At 36.6% G+C, this 16,061-nt stretch overlaps 1 protein-coding gene across 17 annotated transcripts in view; it reads left to right on the top strand.

Annotated features, from left to right (window-relative positions):
* The window catches only part of CASK (calcium/calmodulin dependent serine protein kinase), a 421,703-nt gene that overhangs the window by 355,528 nt on the left and 50,114 nt on the right, over positions 1-16,061 (top strand). For all 17 annotated transcript variants that reach the window (XM_073358759.2, XM_073358724.2, XM_073358808.2 and 14 more), the window contains 4 exons: positions 783-863; positions 8,416-8,604; positions 9,994-10,072; positions 15,615-15,700. In XM_073358759.2, coding sequence (XP_073214860.1) covers positions 783-863; positions 8,416-8,604; positions 9,994-10,072; positions 15,615-15,700 — 435 coding nt within the window. The remainder of the gene's footprint in view (positions 1-782; positions 864-8,415; positions 8,605-9,993; positions 10,073-15,614; positions 15,701-16,061) is intronic.

Below are 16,061 nucleotides of genomic sequence, written 5' to 3'. Positions count from 1 at the left end.
GCTGGTGTTTAAAAATGCACCCTGTTTACCCTTCTGTGGAAAGATGAGAGAGTGTGATTTGAGGAGGAGATCCTACCCTGAGTAGTGGGAGGGAGTTTTTGTGCCAACCGCATTGCTCTGCAGAATTTCCTAGCAATTAATCTCTGGAACCACTGCCAGAAGCAGAGTGCTGTTTCCACCATCCAAACAGCTGACTGTTGAGAATAAAAATGAAAATATCAGACTGTAAGGGACTGAGTTAAAATACATTTCCTTTTTTGCCCCAGTCATGAGATGAAGTGCTCCTTTCTTTTTATAGAATCTTGAGTTTTGTGGTGGTATAACAGATGGACTGTCTACGGTTCATATTTTTTAACCATTTAATTTGCAGAAATAATGTTTTAATCTGGATAATTCAAGATTTTATACATGTTTTTAATTCTATTTTAATGTTTCTTAGCCCCTATTCAGGCATGGAAGCAGAGGTTGATAAGAGAGACTTATATAATTGCTGGTTAACACTTTACTAATAATGACCTTTTAAAGAATATTGTCAGTTTGAGAAGAGACACTGTGCTTTCTTTAAATCTGTTTTTTCATTTAGCAAAAAGAGACCTGATATGTGATATTTTATTCTGTTTGAAAAAAGTTCCCATTCTCAAAGAGCCTTTACTGTCATAACCCATTGATTGTGTTGGTGCTACAGGGATTATGACCAACCAGAGTAAAGTATGCTTTTTACAGTTTTGTGACAGAATAGAGAGCAGTTAGCTTTACTGACATTTGTGCTGTTTGTTTTGCAGGTATTGGAAGAAATTTCATGTTACCCAGAGAACAATGATGCAAAAGAGCTAAAACGTATTTTAACACAACCTCATTTCATGGTAAGGAAATACTACTTTGGCTATTCTTAAACACATTCCTAATGGAACTTCAACCAAGAATGTACTACCTAAAGCCTATAAGCAGCAAAACAAATGTATAGTTAACTGCACACAAATACGTATTTAATCAGCATTTCTAATGTGCTAAGCTAGCACAGCAGCTGATATTGTCATGGGGCTAATGCATAGTCCTTGCTACACTGAGGGACCATTGTTTGTTTGCTGCTTGTCATGATGGGAATTGCAGTTTGCAGACAGAGCTATTTTGCAGGTTTGAGCTCATCAGATAAGTGTTATTCCTTAAAATGTTTGTTTTTTAAAAGAAAATAATAAGAGAAACTAGTAGCAGAGATCTAAAGATACTGACAATAAAGGTAACACAAATCTAACAAGAAAAGGAGTACTTGTGGCACCTTAGAGACTAACCAATTTATTAGAGCATAAGCTTTCGTGAGCTGTAGCAGATGAAGTGAGCTGTAGCTCACGAAAGCTTATGCTCTAATAAATTGGTTAGTCTCTAAGGTGCCACAAGTACTCCTTTTCTTTTTGCGAATACAGACTAACACGGCTGTTACTCTGGAACAAATCTAACAGATATCAGTAGCATTGAGTGAACCTTTTGTGACACAGTCACAAAGTAATGGAACTGTTCATTACAAAATCTTACAAAAATAGGGTAGAATGGAATCCTTTTTTAAACAAAATCAATTCATGTTGTTAACAGTGACATTCTTTGGCTCAATAGCCTGTTAAAACTATTTCACCCAGCCCAGTAGCTCTGTGGTTTCTCCTTCATACTACTACGTGAGTAATCTAGGTTAGATTCCCAGTTCCAGGGACTTGTTTTGGGAGCTGAGAGGGATATAAAAATGGAGAAGGGACCCTGTGGATCCCAGGAAGACATGGTGAGGATCCTCCTTTCTTCCAAACCTGTGTTTGGCAAAGATGTGTTTATTCGCTTTTAGAATGTATCCTATATTTAAATCTAGACTGGGGTGGATCAGACAGGTGGTACAGTTTAGTGAATTTAGCGTTTTGTACTTAAGACAAACTATCTGATATATGCAAAAAGAAAAGGAGTACTTGTGGCACCTTAGAGACTAACCAATTTATTTGAGCATGAGCTTTCGTGAGCTACAGCTCACTTCATCGGATCCGATGAAGTGAGCTGTAGCTCACGAAAGCTCATGCTCAAATAAATTGGTTAGTCTCTAAGGTGCCACAAGTACTCCTTTTCTTTTTGCGAATACAGACTAACACAGCTGTTACTCTGAAACCTATCTGATATATTTCACACATTTTTATTTTGGGGGCAGTGATGGCAACTCTCACTGAAATCACTGTGTGAGTCTCTTACCCAAAGAATGAATGTAACCAGTTCCCAAAATTTTGCCCAGCTAAGGGCTGAATTGGTAATGTGCCAAAAAAAAAAAAAAAACCCAAACATAACCAACCAGAAAACAGCACCAGATTTCCATAAAATAAAGCAAATTGCAACCACCTTAATTTAATAGGCAGATGAAGCCTGCAGAGGCTACTGGTTCCAGCACACAGCATTCCAGCTGAATTCTTTGAAGATGAGGTACAGGATTACACTGAACTGCGTGGTGTGCCATTTTCCATATGGCCATACCCACTCTGATAATGGTAGCAGAACCAGCTCTGCTTTAGTAGAGACAGTTGTTTACAATAGAAAAAATGAGACCGTATGGCTGCCGGGCTTATTGTGGGAAGGGAATGGAAGGAAGCAGTAAAAATAAGAAATGGTACTGACTGTTGCCCAACTTCTCTGTTAAGTGGCTTATCCTGATTCAATGTTTTTTCCCCCCATGTAATATGTATCTTGGATTTACTGCAAAGACGTCAGAAGTAAAAGCAGACAGAAGTCAATAATGTATGTGATTAGATGGCAGTTTGGAAGTCTATCTGATCAGCTTTTATGTGCACACCGTTTTCAAAGTAATCCCCAAATAATAACAATCTATTAAAGATTTTTATATTGAGTCAAATGACAGGCAAAGTGTTATGCATCAGAAAACTACTTTTATATAAAAAATAATTAAGCTAACATGCTCATAGACATTTTTTAAGACCAGCTGTCAGAAAACTCTTGCAACAATTCTTTTTAAAATGTTTTTGATGTGGAATAAAAGACTGATTTCCCTTTTAAAGTGTTTAAATTATATTGATGGGGGGTTAATTCTAAGCAAAAAGAAGCTGTAAAAATCTTTATTGCAAAAATGAAATACTCTTTATTTGTGAAAAATGAAATCCTTCTCCTGCAGTTTAGGACATCAAGATAGATGAGCTAAACCCCTAGGCACCTCATCTGTGTCCCAGCAGACAAAAGTCAGTAGACCTCACAGGGGACTGAGCAGAAATTATATTTAAACTAGTTGTAATTCATTTATTAGATAACCAGAATCTGTAATTTTAGTCCCTACCTTATGCTTTTGTACCTGCCTTTTGGTTTTAATTTATAGATAATTATCTATACTCTGAAAATTTTAAAGAACTACTGTAAACAAACATGGTATACTCTCTGACTAATGATAATAAAACACATTAACAAAGACAAGTTATTAATCCTAAAAAATGCAATCCAGTGAATCATTTCGGGGCTACTGACCTTATCAAAGAAATCATTTGACACATAATTGGCACTCTGCCATGCTTCGCTGACACAGGAAAACCCCATTAGGTAATGGTGGAGTGAGAGAACAAAATATTTGAAAACATGTTAATTATTAACACTGTATGTGAGCAATGTAAGTAGAAATAACAGTACAAATGTTAGACTGTCAGCCTATTTTCAGAATGCTGTTTGAAAGCATAGTAAAATAAAATATATTCTAGTTGCTACATCATTGAAGTCTAATGCACTGAGAGTTAGGACATATGGTATAGTCAGTAGGATCACATGTCTTAAGCTAGTGTGTATTTAGGTTGTAAGCTTTAGGCTTGTAAGCTTCATTATCTGAGGAATGTGATACCAGAATCAATCATTTTTAACAGAGGCCAAAAATTAAGCTAACAAAGGTAGGTCAAAACAGCATAGATGGTGTTGAACATGAATGCCCATGGTTAAACCAAATATTTTTCTAACTTCTGGCAATCAGTCATGCAGTAAAGTTTTTTAACTTAATGCTGAATAAGGCCCAATCCTGCAAAGACTTATGTTCATGCTTAACTTTTATCACTGAGCATTCCATGTGGGCCATTAATTTTAAAGAATCTTTTATTTCAACCAAGAGCCACTTCAGCAGAGCAAAAATCCCAAGGCAGAAGTTGCTGCACTTCAGAACATCACTTTCTCTTTGTTTTTTTTAAGAGAGCACAATCATTTCATGTACCTAATACAGAGACATCTGACTGTAGCTGGCTACTATATCCAAATTTTGTCAAAAGTTAACAAAATTTGTTGTCTAAAACTCATTAAAATACATTTCCACATTCATTGCCAAGGGACTCTTGTGGGTCTGCTCAAAAATAATTTCTTTGAAATGACTCTGCAGCAGGACAGACACTTGCTAATCTCTGATATGGTTCCTTAAGTAATAACTTCCTAGAATGCATACATTTATCTGGTTGTATTTTTTACAGGGCCTATACATGCATTAGTGTGTTTTTAAGTACATTATTACTTGCGGGAGGTTCAGACTCAAAGTTATCCTTTCATATTTCTCATTCTGCGAGTTTTTAAAATGTTTGTTTAACCTTTGCCTGTCTAATGATTACAAGTGAGACAATTTAGCTACTGCATAGTTGAAGCCTGTTTGAATGTTCTTAAAATATGGATGTAAATTTTAAAAGATATAACCAGATAAATGTTGGTTTTAAATGTATGCTTTCTAGGAAGTGATTAGTTTAGGAACCATTTCAGGGATTTGCAAGTGTGTGTCCTGTTCGAGTCATTTCAGAGAGATTATTTTCTTTGTACTGCTATAACAGTAAATGTGAACAGCTGTGATATCCGCAAAGTAGACTGTTCTTTTGCATCTATTCATGTGGCAACATTTGAAATGTTTTCCTGCACAGGGGGATTTTGCATTTTATAGATTTAGGTATTTGTAGTGCATCCATCACTATGTATCTTCTTTCATTGTTCCTTGCAGTGAATGACACAGAAATGTAGTGGGAAACAACATTTATAACTGCTGTCCCAGTACTTAAAATTCTTTCAGGACCCATATGGTCCACAAAGGGAAAAGAGCCAGGAAAACATGACCATACTGTAACAACAAACCATAACAGGAAATTGTGTAGTTTAAAGGGAAACTATGCTTTAGATTAAATATTTTGGGGAAATGCTGTTTAATGCAATACAGAAATAAATGTTCTCACAATTGTATTATCTGTGGGTGTTTATGGAGGCACAGATGTAAATCATCAAATATAGTAACAAACCTTGCAAATATTTATCATCATTTATTTTGCCTACGCACAAGTGTTATTAATCCGATCATTAAAAGCTAATTGTTCAAATCAAATACAGTTATGTTATGCTGTTTTGGTTTAATGTTGCTTTATAAAACAGAAATATATCACTGGGAATCTTGTTAAGAAAAGGCATTGTTAGGGGCAGGGCATATAATGGACACAATCAGAAGTGATGAGAGATGACTCTACTTGCTGATTTGCCTAAACAAATATTTCACCATTAGAACAGAGGATAAAAAGCAATCTTTCACTAATTGGGTTCAAGAACCCATAACAGACTATTCTGTTAAAGATCATCTATGCACAAAGCCAAGTACACACCCAAAAACACACACTCTAGAGAGACAGCCAAAATAAATGCCTACTTGCACATAAGATACGTTTTTGTCTCCTACTCAGGGCTGCTTGTGACACATAGTCAAATGGACAGCTTTCAGGAATTTGTGGGGATAAAAATGAAAAAGAGAATCTGGTCTTGTCAGTTACGAAATTCAGCTAAAATGATACGTCACTTACAAGGCTGCTTAAAAGTGACCACACCCCTCTTTGCACCAGTTTAACTAAATCAATTTAAAAACCAATTTTAGTTAAACTGATTCAACTTCTGGCTGTAGTCAAGATCTCTGTAAATCTAGATAAAATGAACAGTCACATAAGGTATGGAGCACTGACAGAATATCTGGAAGTATGAGCCCATTGTTGGAGTTTAAAAAGTTAATAACAGAAGCAGATGCCATTAAATATTTAATTAAAAATAGTGTTTGCACTGGCAGTAGGTTTGAAATGTTAGAAAAGTCTGAGAATTTGGATATTCCTGTTTTGAGTATCTTGAGCGATAGGAGTTACATGCCCCTATCTCTCGAGATACTCTAAACAGGACGGCATCAGCTCTATAGAAAGCCAAATTCCCCAAATTAGTTTTAAAATTAAAGAAGGTGCCTTAAAAGTTTATAAATGCTCTTTTATAGTATATAGTGCATGTTGAAAATGGTGTGGTGTTTCAGGAACAAGTGCAGAATTTTGTAGGTAGCCGTAAAATCCCAGCCATTGTCTTGGAGTCACTCCTGAGAAACAAGTTTTGCATGGATGCAAGTTTTGCATCTTGAAAATTAATTTTCGATTTCTAAATCCTATTTAAACACGGAATATTCAAATAAACTTTTTTAATCAAAAGCTAAACAGCCACAGGAACTCTTTCATCTGTCAAAATAAATCAGACATGCTAAGCTCAAACTGTTGTGATTCATGGGTCTTTCAACATGCAAGTCATGGGTCTATACATTTTTAAAGTGGTAGCAATACATTCTTAACTACAGAGTAGTGTGGCCAATCTGATGCAGAGATCTATAGAGTACCAGACACTGTAAGGAACAGGTTTGCTTTTTCAGCCCCCATCCCGGCGGCACAAGCCCTGTGGGAAAGTAATCCTTCTCTCCAATCTTCGACAACCTTTGGGATGATATAGGAGCAGCATTAATTGGTTCAGTGGTAAATCCTGTCCAGGCTTTTGATAGAAGGTTGTTTATAATACAGGTTCTTAAAGAATGGTAAGGTTAAAAAAGCAAACGTGAAATAGAGAAACTCATCAAGGCCCTGAGACATCCCCGAGGGAGAAGAGGGATGTCACGCAGTGTATAAACCTGATACTGAATGCTTTTCAAGTACTTGAGAAATGTTTAGATTTTATCTAGATTATAACTCCTGGTAATGTATTACACTTTTCACAGTTAGATATGCTAACTGTCTTTGATGCTGCATCTATAAGTAACTAGAAGGGTAATTGAAATGCTTATCAAGTACATTTTGATAAGTTTAATCAACTACATGTGATACTGTACAATATATCAGGAAATGTAGAGAAAAACTGATGAATTAGTACTTTAAGAGTTTATGGTCTCAGGCTGTGATTTTATCAGATGTCTCAAACTAAACGGGATTGTGCTGCAACAGTTCTCTATGGGAGATAACTACTTTCATAAGCACCATGTTTTTTTATTTATGTTGGCAATTGAGTAAGGCCATGTGTCCTGCCCTCTGAGTCAATATAGAACTAGTTTCAGAGTAACAGCCGTGTTAGTCTGTATTCGCAAAAAGAAAAGGAGTACTTGTGGCACCTTAGAGACTAACCAATTTATTTGAGCATGAGCTTTCGTGAGCTACAGCTCACTTCATCGGATGCATACCGTGGAAACTGCAGCAGACTTTATATACACACAGAGAATATGAAATTCTCTGTGTGTATATAAAGTCTGCTGCAGTTTCCACGGTATGCATCCGATGAAGTGAGCTGTAGCTCACGAAAGCTCATGCTCAAATAAATTGGTTAGTCTCTAAGGTGCCACAAGTACTCCTTTTCTTTTTGCGAATATAGAACTAGTTCCTCAGCTAGAGGACACTGTGCCAGATATTGGAGAGGTTGTCCTCAGAATATATGTAAAATAGAGATGGAGAAAACTTGGAGTCATCAAGTTTTTTTTCTTTCTCAGGAGAAAGGGTGCTAAACTCAAGTGTCCTGGCCAAATTCTATCTTGAAGTATTATTCTAAATACTATTTCTCTTGCCATTTCAAATGAATATACTGGTCATATTTGCATTCTATCCTAATGGTCTTGTTGTGTTACTGTTTGTAATCAAGGGTTGCCTATTTCCATCCCAAAATTCACTTTCATTTTAGTGTTGGAAGAAGTGATACCTGAACATGTGTGTGGCTAAGCTTTTCAGACCTGTGTGCTTAAAGTAAGGTGCCCACATGTGGAATTAGAAGCCCAAATAAAAGTAGGTTGATTTCGAAATTTGCTTAACACCTGCACTTCCCACTGATTTTAGTGAGACTTTTGGGTGCTGAGGACTTCTGAAAATCAAGTCATTTACCTTTAAGCAGATGAGTGAAAAGCCTAATTTAAGCACCCAAATTTACACACACATACTGTAGTTTTATAAAACGTATATACCATGTTTAGGGATCCTTGGAGGTAAAAGGCCCTATATAAATGTAAGACAGTAATATCATGGGCATGCTCTAGCTTCTGGGGGAAATATTAAACCTTCTGTCAAGAATGAGAAAAAGCACCAGAAATTATGGAAATCTGACTACTTCTGTAACCTCCTGTAGGCCTTACTTCAAACTCATGATGTAGTGGCACATGAAGTTTACAGTGACGAAGCTTTGAGAGTTACGCCTCCTCCCACCTCTCCATACTTAAACGGAGATTCTCCAGAGAGCGCCAACGGTGACATGGATATGGAGAATGTAACACGAGTCCGACTGGTACAGTTCCAGAAGAACACAGATGAGCCAATGGTATGTAGGTAACAGTACTGTTCTCTTAACTCTGTAAATAGGACGAGGTGACAAACTATCTATCTTAGTAGCTTCAAACCACAGTGTTTATACACAAAAGTCGTATTGCTTTAACTGTATGAGTATAGTTGAAGTGTGATACAACCAACATAATGTGGACACAGTAATACCAGTTTTAACGTGCTTATACCAGTATAGCTTATTCCCATATGGAAAGGGGAATACACTGTACTGGTATAGTTACATAAACATTAGAGGCTGTACTAATATACGTAGTCTGATTAAAAACAAATCACACCTCTAACTGAAATAGTTATACCAGCACAGAAACAGTGTGTAGACCTGGCCTTAAAATTTAAAATAGTACTGGATAGCTTGCAGTTCAATAAATTATTTTATTTTAATAAAATAATGGTTCTTATGGATTGTTTGTACGGCAGTTACAGTCTTGAAGAACTATAAAAACATGATAAAAAGAAACCATGTTAGTGGAGTTGCACAGTTTGACACTCCAATTACATAAGTCCAAAAATAGATGCCCTGTTAAGATTTCGTAAGGAGGAATGTATTTTGAATACACTTCTCCAAAACACTGTTATACTGTGTAAAATTTTTATTGATTATCATAGATAGACTATAAAATATGTAAAAAGAAAAGGAGTACTTGTGGCACCTTAGAGACTAACAAATTTATTTGAGCATAAGCTTTCGTGAGCTACAGCTCACTTCACATTGGATCCGATGAAGTGAGCTGTAGCTCACGAAAGCTTATGCTCAAATAAATTTGTTAGTCTCTAAGGTGCCACAAGTACTCCTTTTCTTTTTGTGAATACAGACTAACACGGCTGCTACTCTGAAACCTATAAAATATGTAAAATTCTTTTATGCTACAGCCTGCATACTAAATGACGGTGTCTTCTTCTTATAAAGAATCATTGTCTTTACTGGTAGCAAAAAATGCATCTGTGTTATAACCAAATTTTATCAGTTTTTTAAAATAGGAAATTAGTTCAAATAGTAAATGGAAAGACCTGTAAAAAGAATATTACATCTCCCGGAAAACAAATGGTATGCTTTGATTTTTGATGGGGTTTGAAAAATAGCAAAAGGGGAAACTGTGTGTATGTTCAGCATCTGGAATGTTTCCATAATGAGTTTTATGGTGGTTACTTGATCTCATAAGAGCAACAGTGTATAAATTCATAAACTAAAGGTGAAATTCTAGCCTCTTTGAAGTCAATGGCAAAACTCCCATTGATTTCAATAGGGCCAGGATTTCCTTCTAAAACATAGTTTCATCTCAAGCTTGCAGCAGAAGTGACCATTCTTAGTGGTTGAAGCAGGTTGCTGAATATTTTTTCTTAATGATTTAACAATTTCTTTTACTAGGGAATCACTTTAAAAATGAATGAGCTGAACCATTGCATTGTTGCAAGAATTATGCATGGAGGAATGATTCACAGGCAAGGTAATCTTAGGATGTAAATGGTTTTATTCTCAAATTGGATTACTCCCATAATCAAATACATTTTGTGTAACAAGTGAGACCCTGATCCTAAAACGTACTGTTCCACACCAGTGGATCCCTGTGTCTGCATCGAGTCCCATTAACTTCACAGGGTCACCACTCAGGTGCAAGGGTCTGCTCACCTGGAACAAGTTTCAGGAAAGGGCCCTGAGTGTTTAATTTTAGCTTTAATAGGTAATGATGCAGGTCATCTCAAATTGCTTCTACAGAATGTCAGTTCTAAACTATATGTAGTTTTGGAAAGTCGTATTTATCTAATTATTTTCTAAAATTCTCAGAGTAAGCAGAATATTTTTTCTTGATATATCAAAAGTCTCTGTTCAGCAGAAATTCCACATTTCTCCATGTATTGTCACAGAACTTCTGAGACTCTTGGCAGTTTGACTGCTGAGGTACCTAAATGTGAATCTGGAACCAAAATTTTTCTCACCCATGCAGCTTGTATCTTTGTGTTTGGCTTTCACTGCTCTGAGCTATTGCCAAACCTTTAGACCTGTGCCTGTTCCTCTGTTCCACTCCCATCCTGTGTGCCCAGATATATGTCAAAAGTAATTAATGGCTGAGCTGAGAGTTACCTACTCAGTAGTGAACTAACTCTGGCAGACTGCAGGTATGAGTTGTGTGTCTCGGGAAGTTTGCAATTTAAAAACTGTCATTTTGTGACACTGATCAAACTTTTCTTAAAAGTGGCAGATTTGAATTTGTGTGAACTTGTATATTTGCTTAAAGGGACACCATCAGCTTGAATCTAGTCAGCTTTTTTAAAATGAGTAGAAAAGGAGATTTGGCATATAAGAGTCAGGTTGCTTTTTTGTCATTGACTTCCTTTGGGATCACTTAGATGGTAATCATCCGCCATGTAGTAAATAGGTTATTACTTTGTATAATAGCCAGAGGTGCTTCCAAAATTAGGGGGATAGATCCTTTTTAAGTTGTTATAGAATTTTCCACTATACCCATCAGAGGATGGTGCCTTGCTATTTTTAAATCATTGTACAGCATCTGGAATTTTTGAAACTTCTAGGAGGTATTTAAGCTTTTCTGTTTGTGCTTTATTTAGCTTTGGAATGCTTCTGAGTATATTTAGAAGTCTTGAAATGTTGCTACTCTTTTGAGTCTTCTACATATAAGTTGAGGCAAAATACAGCAAATGCTTTAGCATTTTCATTACTCATTCATTTTTCTTGGTGTTTTAATTGGATATTCCAGGAGTCTGCTGACTTTTTATTAATTTATTCAAAATTTCTTTGAGTTGTCCAGTTTAGCAACTAAAATGAAAGCTGCCAGTAGTTTCACGTGCTACACCAGCCCCTGAATCCCCTGACCAAATTTTGTGGGTTTACCATCACATTTTCTTATTTTTAAAAATTGTTTTTTTTCTTCTATTAATGTGAGGTAGAACAGAGGGCTTCCTAACTAAACAGGAAAACTGACAATACACAGAGGACTGTCAAATACTCCAAGTAAACAAACTGGAAAAATAGCAAAGTATAATTACCCCCATTTTAAAGATGGGGAAGCAGAGGTTGGAAGCTGAAGTGACTTGCTCAAAATGAGTAAGTGGCAGAGCTGGAGTTAATCTCAAGACTTCCTGACACTCCATTTTCTCAGTGTGAGGCGTTTTAATTAATCATAAATTAATCACTGAAATAATTAATGTGTTGGATTCAGATCCCAAAAATTCAAGGGGAATAAAAAGGTAAAATAGCATCTTTGAAATGCTGTATGACTTTGTATAGACTTGTGTATTCTCTTAAAGGGACAGCACCAGCTGGAAATCCAGTTGGACTTGACATAAAAGATTAAAGGGATACTGTCCGTTTAATAATGGGACTTCTATTTGAACTTACCTACTACTGTTACAAAAAACTTAAGATTACTCGACATGAAAGAGATTAGAAACAATGTTTGCCCACCTCTAAAGGGATTTGCAATGTCTATCGTGCTTTGAACAAAAAAAATAATTATATAAGTGCTTACTAATGGGTTGTTCTAAAATAAAAAGTGTAATTCTTTATAGAAACAATTTAATTGCCAAATTGTCTTTTGTCCTCTCGGGAACAACTTATATTTAGGTATTTGGTTCTGTAGTTTCCATAGAACTGTTTTTAATCAAAAGTAAACGTAATCTCAAAGTGGAGATTTTTCATTATGCGTTACAGCAATAGTGAATTATTAACCAAATATAACAATAACAAAAAATCTAACTTCTTGTTCTGTTTGATGAGCCTGACTAAACATTGGTAGTAGTTTTTATTTCTAATAGTCTTCTGCAATCAGTGATCGAATATAATGCATGTGATTGTACCATGTAATGTACTGTCCCCTATGTGGCTTATTAGCTTCAGCTGGATATCATTCCATATATTCAGTATTCAGCCAAATGCTATAATTTATATATTCAAAACACTCTTAATTTCCCTGCTGTAGCTCTCAATGGCTGCATGCCAGTGTCAGTTTTCTCTTCTTCGTGAGTTGGCAGTGTGGCAGGTGAGCTAATTTTTGTGCTCTCACCTTTTTCTTTGTCCTACATAATCAGTGTTTTCCAAGCAGGGTCAACCTGTGCAAAGACTCTTTCATCCTTGCTCCATGTGAACTGGTGGTAACACCCCAGTTTCAATCTTTAAGAATTGTACACTTTTGGGATAAGTGCACAGATTGTATTTTAAATTCTTCCACAGTGGCTTATTTATGTTTGAACTTTTGCCCTTGTATCAGTACTTTAACACAGAGTACTTGTGGATTTTACTCACCTGGAGAATATGTTTACACTCCAAATAGTGTTAATGCATTTTTCTTGCGTCTGCTGTAATACAGCTAGACTTCCTGGCAGCTTCAAGCATCCAAAACCCAAATGTCTAGGTTTTCTGCTGTTAAAGTTTTTGTTTTGGCACATTTGTGTCAACAGGTGTATTAATTTTAAATAGGGATTAGGCACCAGTATGCTACTGCTGACCCAGGACACAGACTTCCTGCAGAAGACATGATGCTGTAGGTTGCCTATTCATATCTGTAAGAAAATGATTTAATTTGGAGCTCCCACAAATAGTTAAACCATGAATCTGTAAACACCTATGCCCTAGAACAACTAACAAAGCATTTTGTGAGCAAAGATTATGCTATTATAACAGCATGAATATGATTACATGGTGAAAAGAGACTACGGTAGTGTACATGGACTGCCTCCAGCTTTGCCAGCTGCAGAACTCTCCTCCAGCTGCAGAATTTGCTTCCTCAGAGGAAACTGTTCCCTGCTCTGTCCACCGGAGTGAGGCGTGTCTCTGACTTTTATACATCACAAGAGCACATACTGGCTGATGCTGTGCTAATTTGGGTTAGGTGAAGGCAGAGGAAGGAGATTGCCAACCCAGGGGCACCCTGTTCTTTATTATTGTAGATTTATTTATATATTGCCATAGATACAGAAAAATACAAAATACAGTTGATAAATAGAAACTACAAAATACAGAAAAGCCCCTGCGCAAAAGAGCTCACAGTCCAAAGTGTGAATAAATAAAATACAAATAATAAACAAGGGGCAGGACAGGGTGTGCTGAGCAGATGTACACCATGGTATGGGAGTCATTAGGCTGGGGGAGAAGACACCACATGGAGATGCCAGGAACATCACCTCCCAGCAGAAAAATGGGGAGAGGTTGTCCCAAAATGATAAAAGCCTCAAACCTCCCTCTCTCTCCAGTGACCCAGTCTGACCTCTTTCTCCCAGCTACTAACCAACCCGTCTCTCCACCAAGACAAAAGTTCAGAAGTCTGTAAATCCCCTCTCAGTTGCACACCTCGTACACACACCAACTGCTACCTTCCAATTATGGATTGTCAGTACTAGCTTCTGCCACAGCGTAAAATAAATGGAAAACATTCAAAAGAAGGGATTGTATTTAACTGTATTATCAAAATGACTAGCCTGAAGAGCATATTCATGATCTTTATTTCAATTTTTCATTCAATCATAATTTGTGTTTGGATGTTTCCCAACAATGTTTTTACACTGTTGCAGAAAGTATAGCATGCCCGGGGATATTGTGCATTATTGTGCCATAACCATGAAGGTATCTGCATGCAGAGCTTAGTTCCAGCATGGTACAGAGCTCTAATTATTTTGGAATCAAATGTATTTTTGTAGAAGGTGTAAAGGGCTGAGAAAGTTTGCCAATGCTGAACTTGTATAACTTTTTGTTAGAGGGTTAGGTCATCAATACGCCAGCTGTGAACTGTTTTCATTTGAAATTCAAATACAGAGCTGCTGCATTCGCATACAGTAAACTATTAACTCTGTTGAATCCTGATTAATGTTCCAGAAGGCAGGACAGAGGAATTGCGCTGGAGTCCCTACCCCTTTTTGCTGTCAATAGGAAGCTCCTGTGGAATTGATTAAAACATTTTTTGTGGGATGGAGGACTTTCTCCTGAACAGATTAAAAGTTTGAGAAATTCTGTTCTGTAGCCTTCTGGGAGCTTTAGTGGTCCACAGTGCTGTGTAGCAGTGTCACAGACTGGAGTCCAAAGGGTACTCAAAAAGAAAAGGAGTACTTGTGGCACCTTAGAGACTAACAAATTTATTTTGAGCGTAAGCTTTCGTGAGCTACAGCTCACTTCATCGGATGCATCGAATACAGACTAACACAGCTGCTACTCTGAAAAGGGTACTCAGGCATTGTAGTTCATGATAGTGCCTGTTAGGACACCTCTTGTTAAGTCAGGCTCTCTTTCTGTTATAAAGCACATGGTTTTGGAATTCAGTATTTCTGCCATTTCAAATCCAAGCTGAAATTTAAAACTCAGATCATTAGCATGAATGTATTTTTTTCTTCAATCAATATGGTCATTCTAGGTTTAGCAAACAGCAAAAACACCATTCGTAGTTTAGGTGATTTATTGCCAGCGTCCGTTTCCAGAATGGCTTCATTTTGAAAAATAGATTGCCAGCTGTTGGTTCTTCAAGTAAAACTAATTATGTTTGGTAAAGTATTTGGAAAAGGATACTTGGAAAAAGAATTTAGTTAATTCACAAAACAAAAAGTAATATAGTAAATGTATAGTGAATGGACTACCTATGTAGAATGATGGCCTTGCTACATAACAACCACTAGCAACCACATTATTTTACTGTAAAATCTTTCACAATATGCACATTTTTCTTAGCATCCAAAGCTGCATTGGAATGGACAGCACATTTGCACCATTGATTTCAATGAGACTTTGTGTGGTAAAAACTGTGTACAGTTATGCTCTGTAAAGAAAGAAAAAAATATATTTAATAACAATTAAAAAATCACGGTTTCTAGAGTAGAATTGTTCACTCTGAGTTCCATTGCTTTGTGGGTTTCAGCTAGACACTAAACCCTTATTTTAACATTTTATTTTAATGTCTTTGTACTGCCAAACTCTGTTTTAGTTTTGGTATTGTTTCACAGTTATATTATAAATGTACACATTAACTATTTGTTTCATTAATTCTGCAGGTACGCTCCATGTAGGGGATGAAATCCGAGAAATAAATGGAATCAGTGTAGCAAACCAAACAGTGGAACAACTACAAAAAATGCTTGTAAGTCCCTAAAAGTTGGTTGACATTGGTTGTTTAATATTTTTTAAATAAAAATTGATCCTTTTTTCTTTTAACAAAGCCTCCCTAAATCACAGTGTTCTCCTTTGTCCTTCCTTTCTTGGTAGCTTACCTGATCCCCCAAGACAACCCCTTTCCCCATCCTAACTCCCCCCCGCCCCCCCCCAAAAAAAATCATCTAACCAATTAAGCAGTTCTCTAGCAAACCACAGACTTCTCCAGGGTTTCTTCCACTGTGCCCATTTGTGCATGGAACCCCCTCCCTGAACTAATCCATCAGACCACTATCCTCTCCTCCTTCAAATCCTCTTTTGTGATGCCTCCAAGTAATCACCAAGTGTTT

This window comes from Lepidochelys kempii, chromosome 1 (genome assembly GCF_965140285.1).
Source record: "Lepidochelys kempii isolate rLepKem1 chromosome 1, rLepKem1.hap1, whole genome shotgun sequence".
Lineage (NCBI taxonomy): Eukaryota > Metazoa > Chordata > Testudines > Cheloniidae > Lepidochelys > Lepidochelys kempii.
This window is presented reverse-complemented; position numbering and strand designations above follow the sequence as displayed.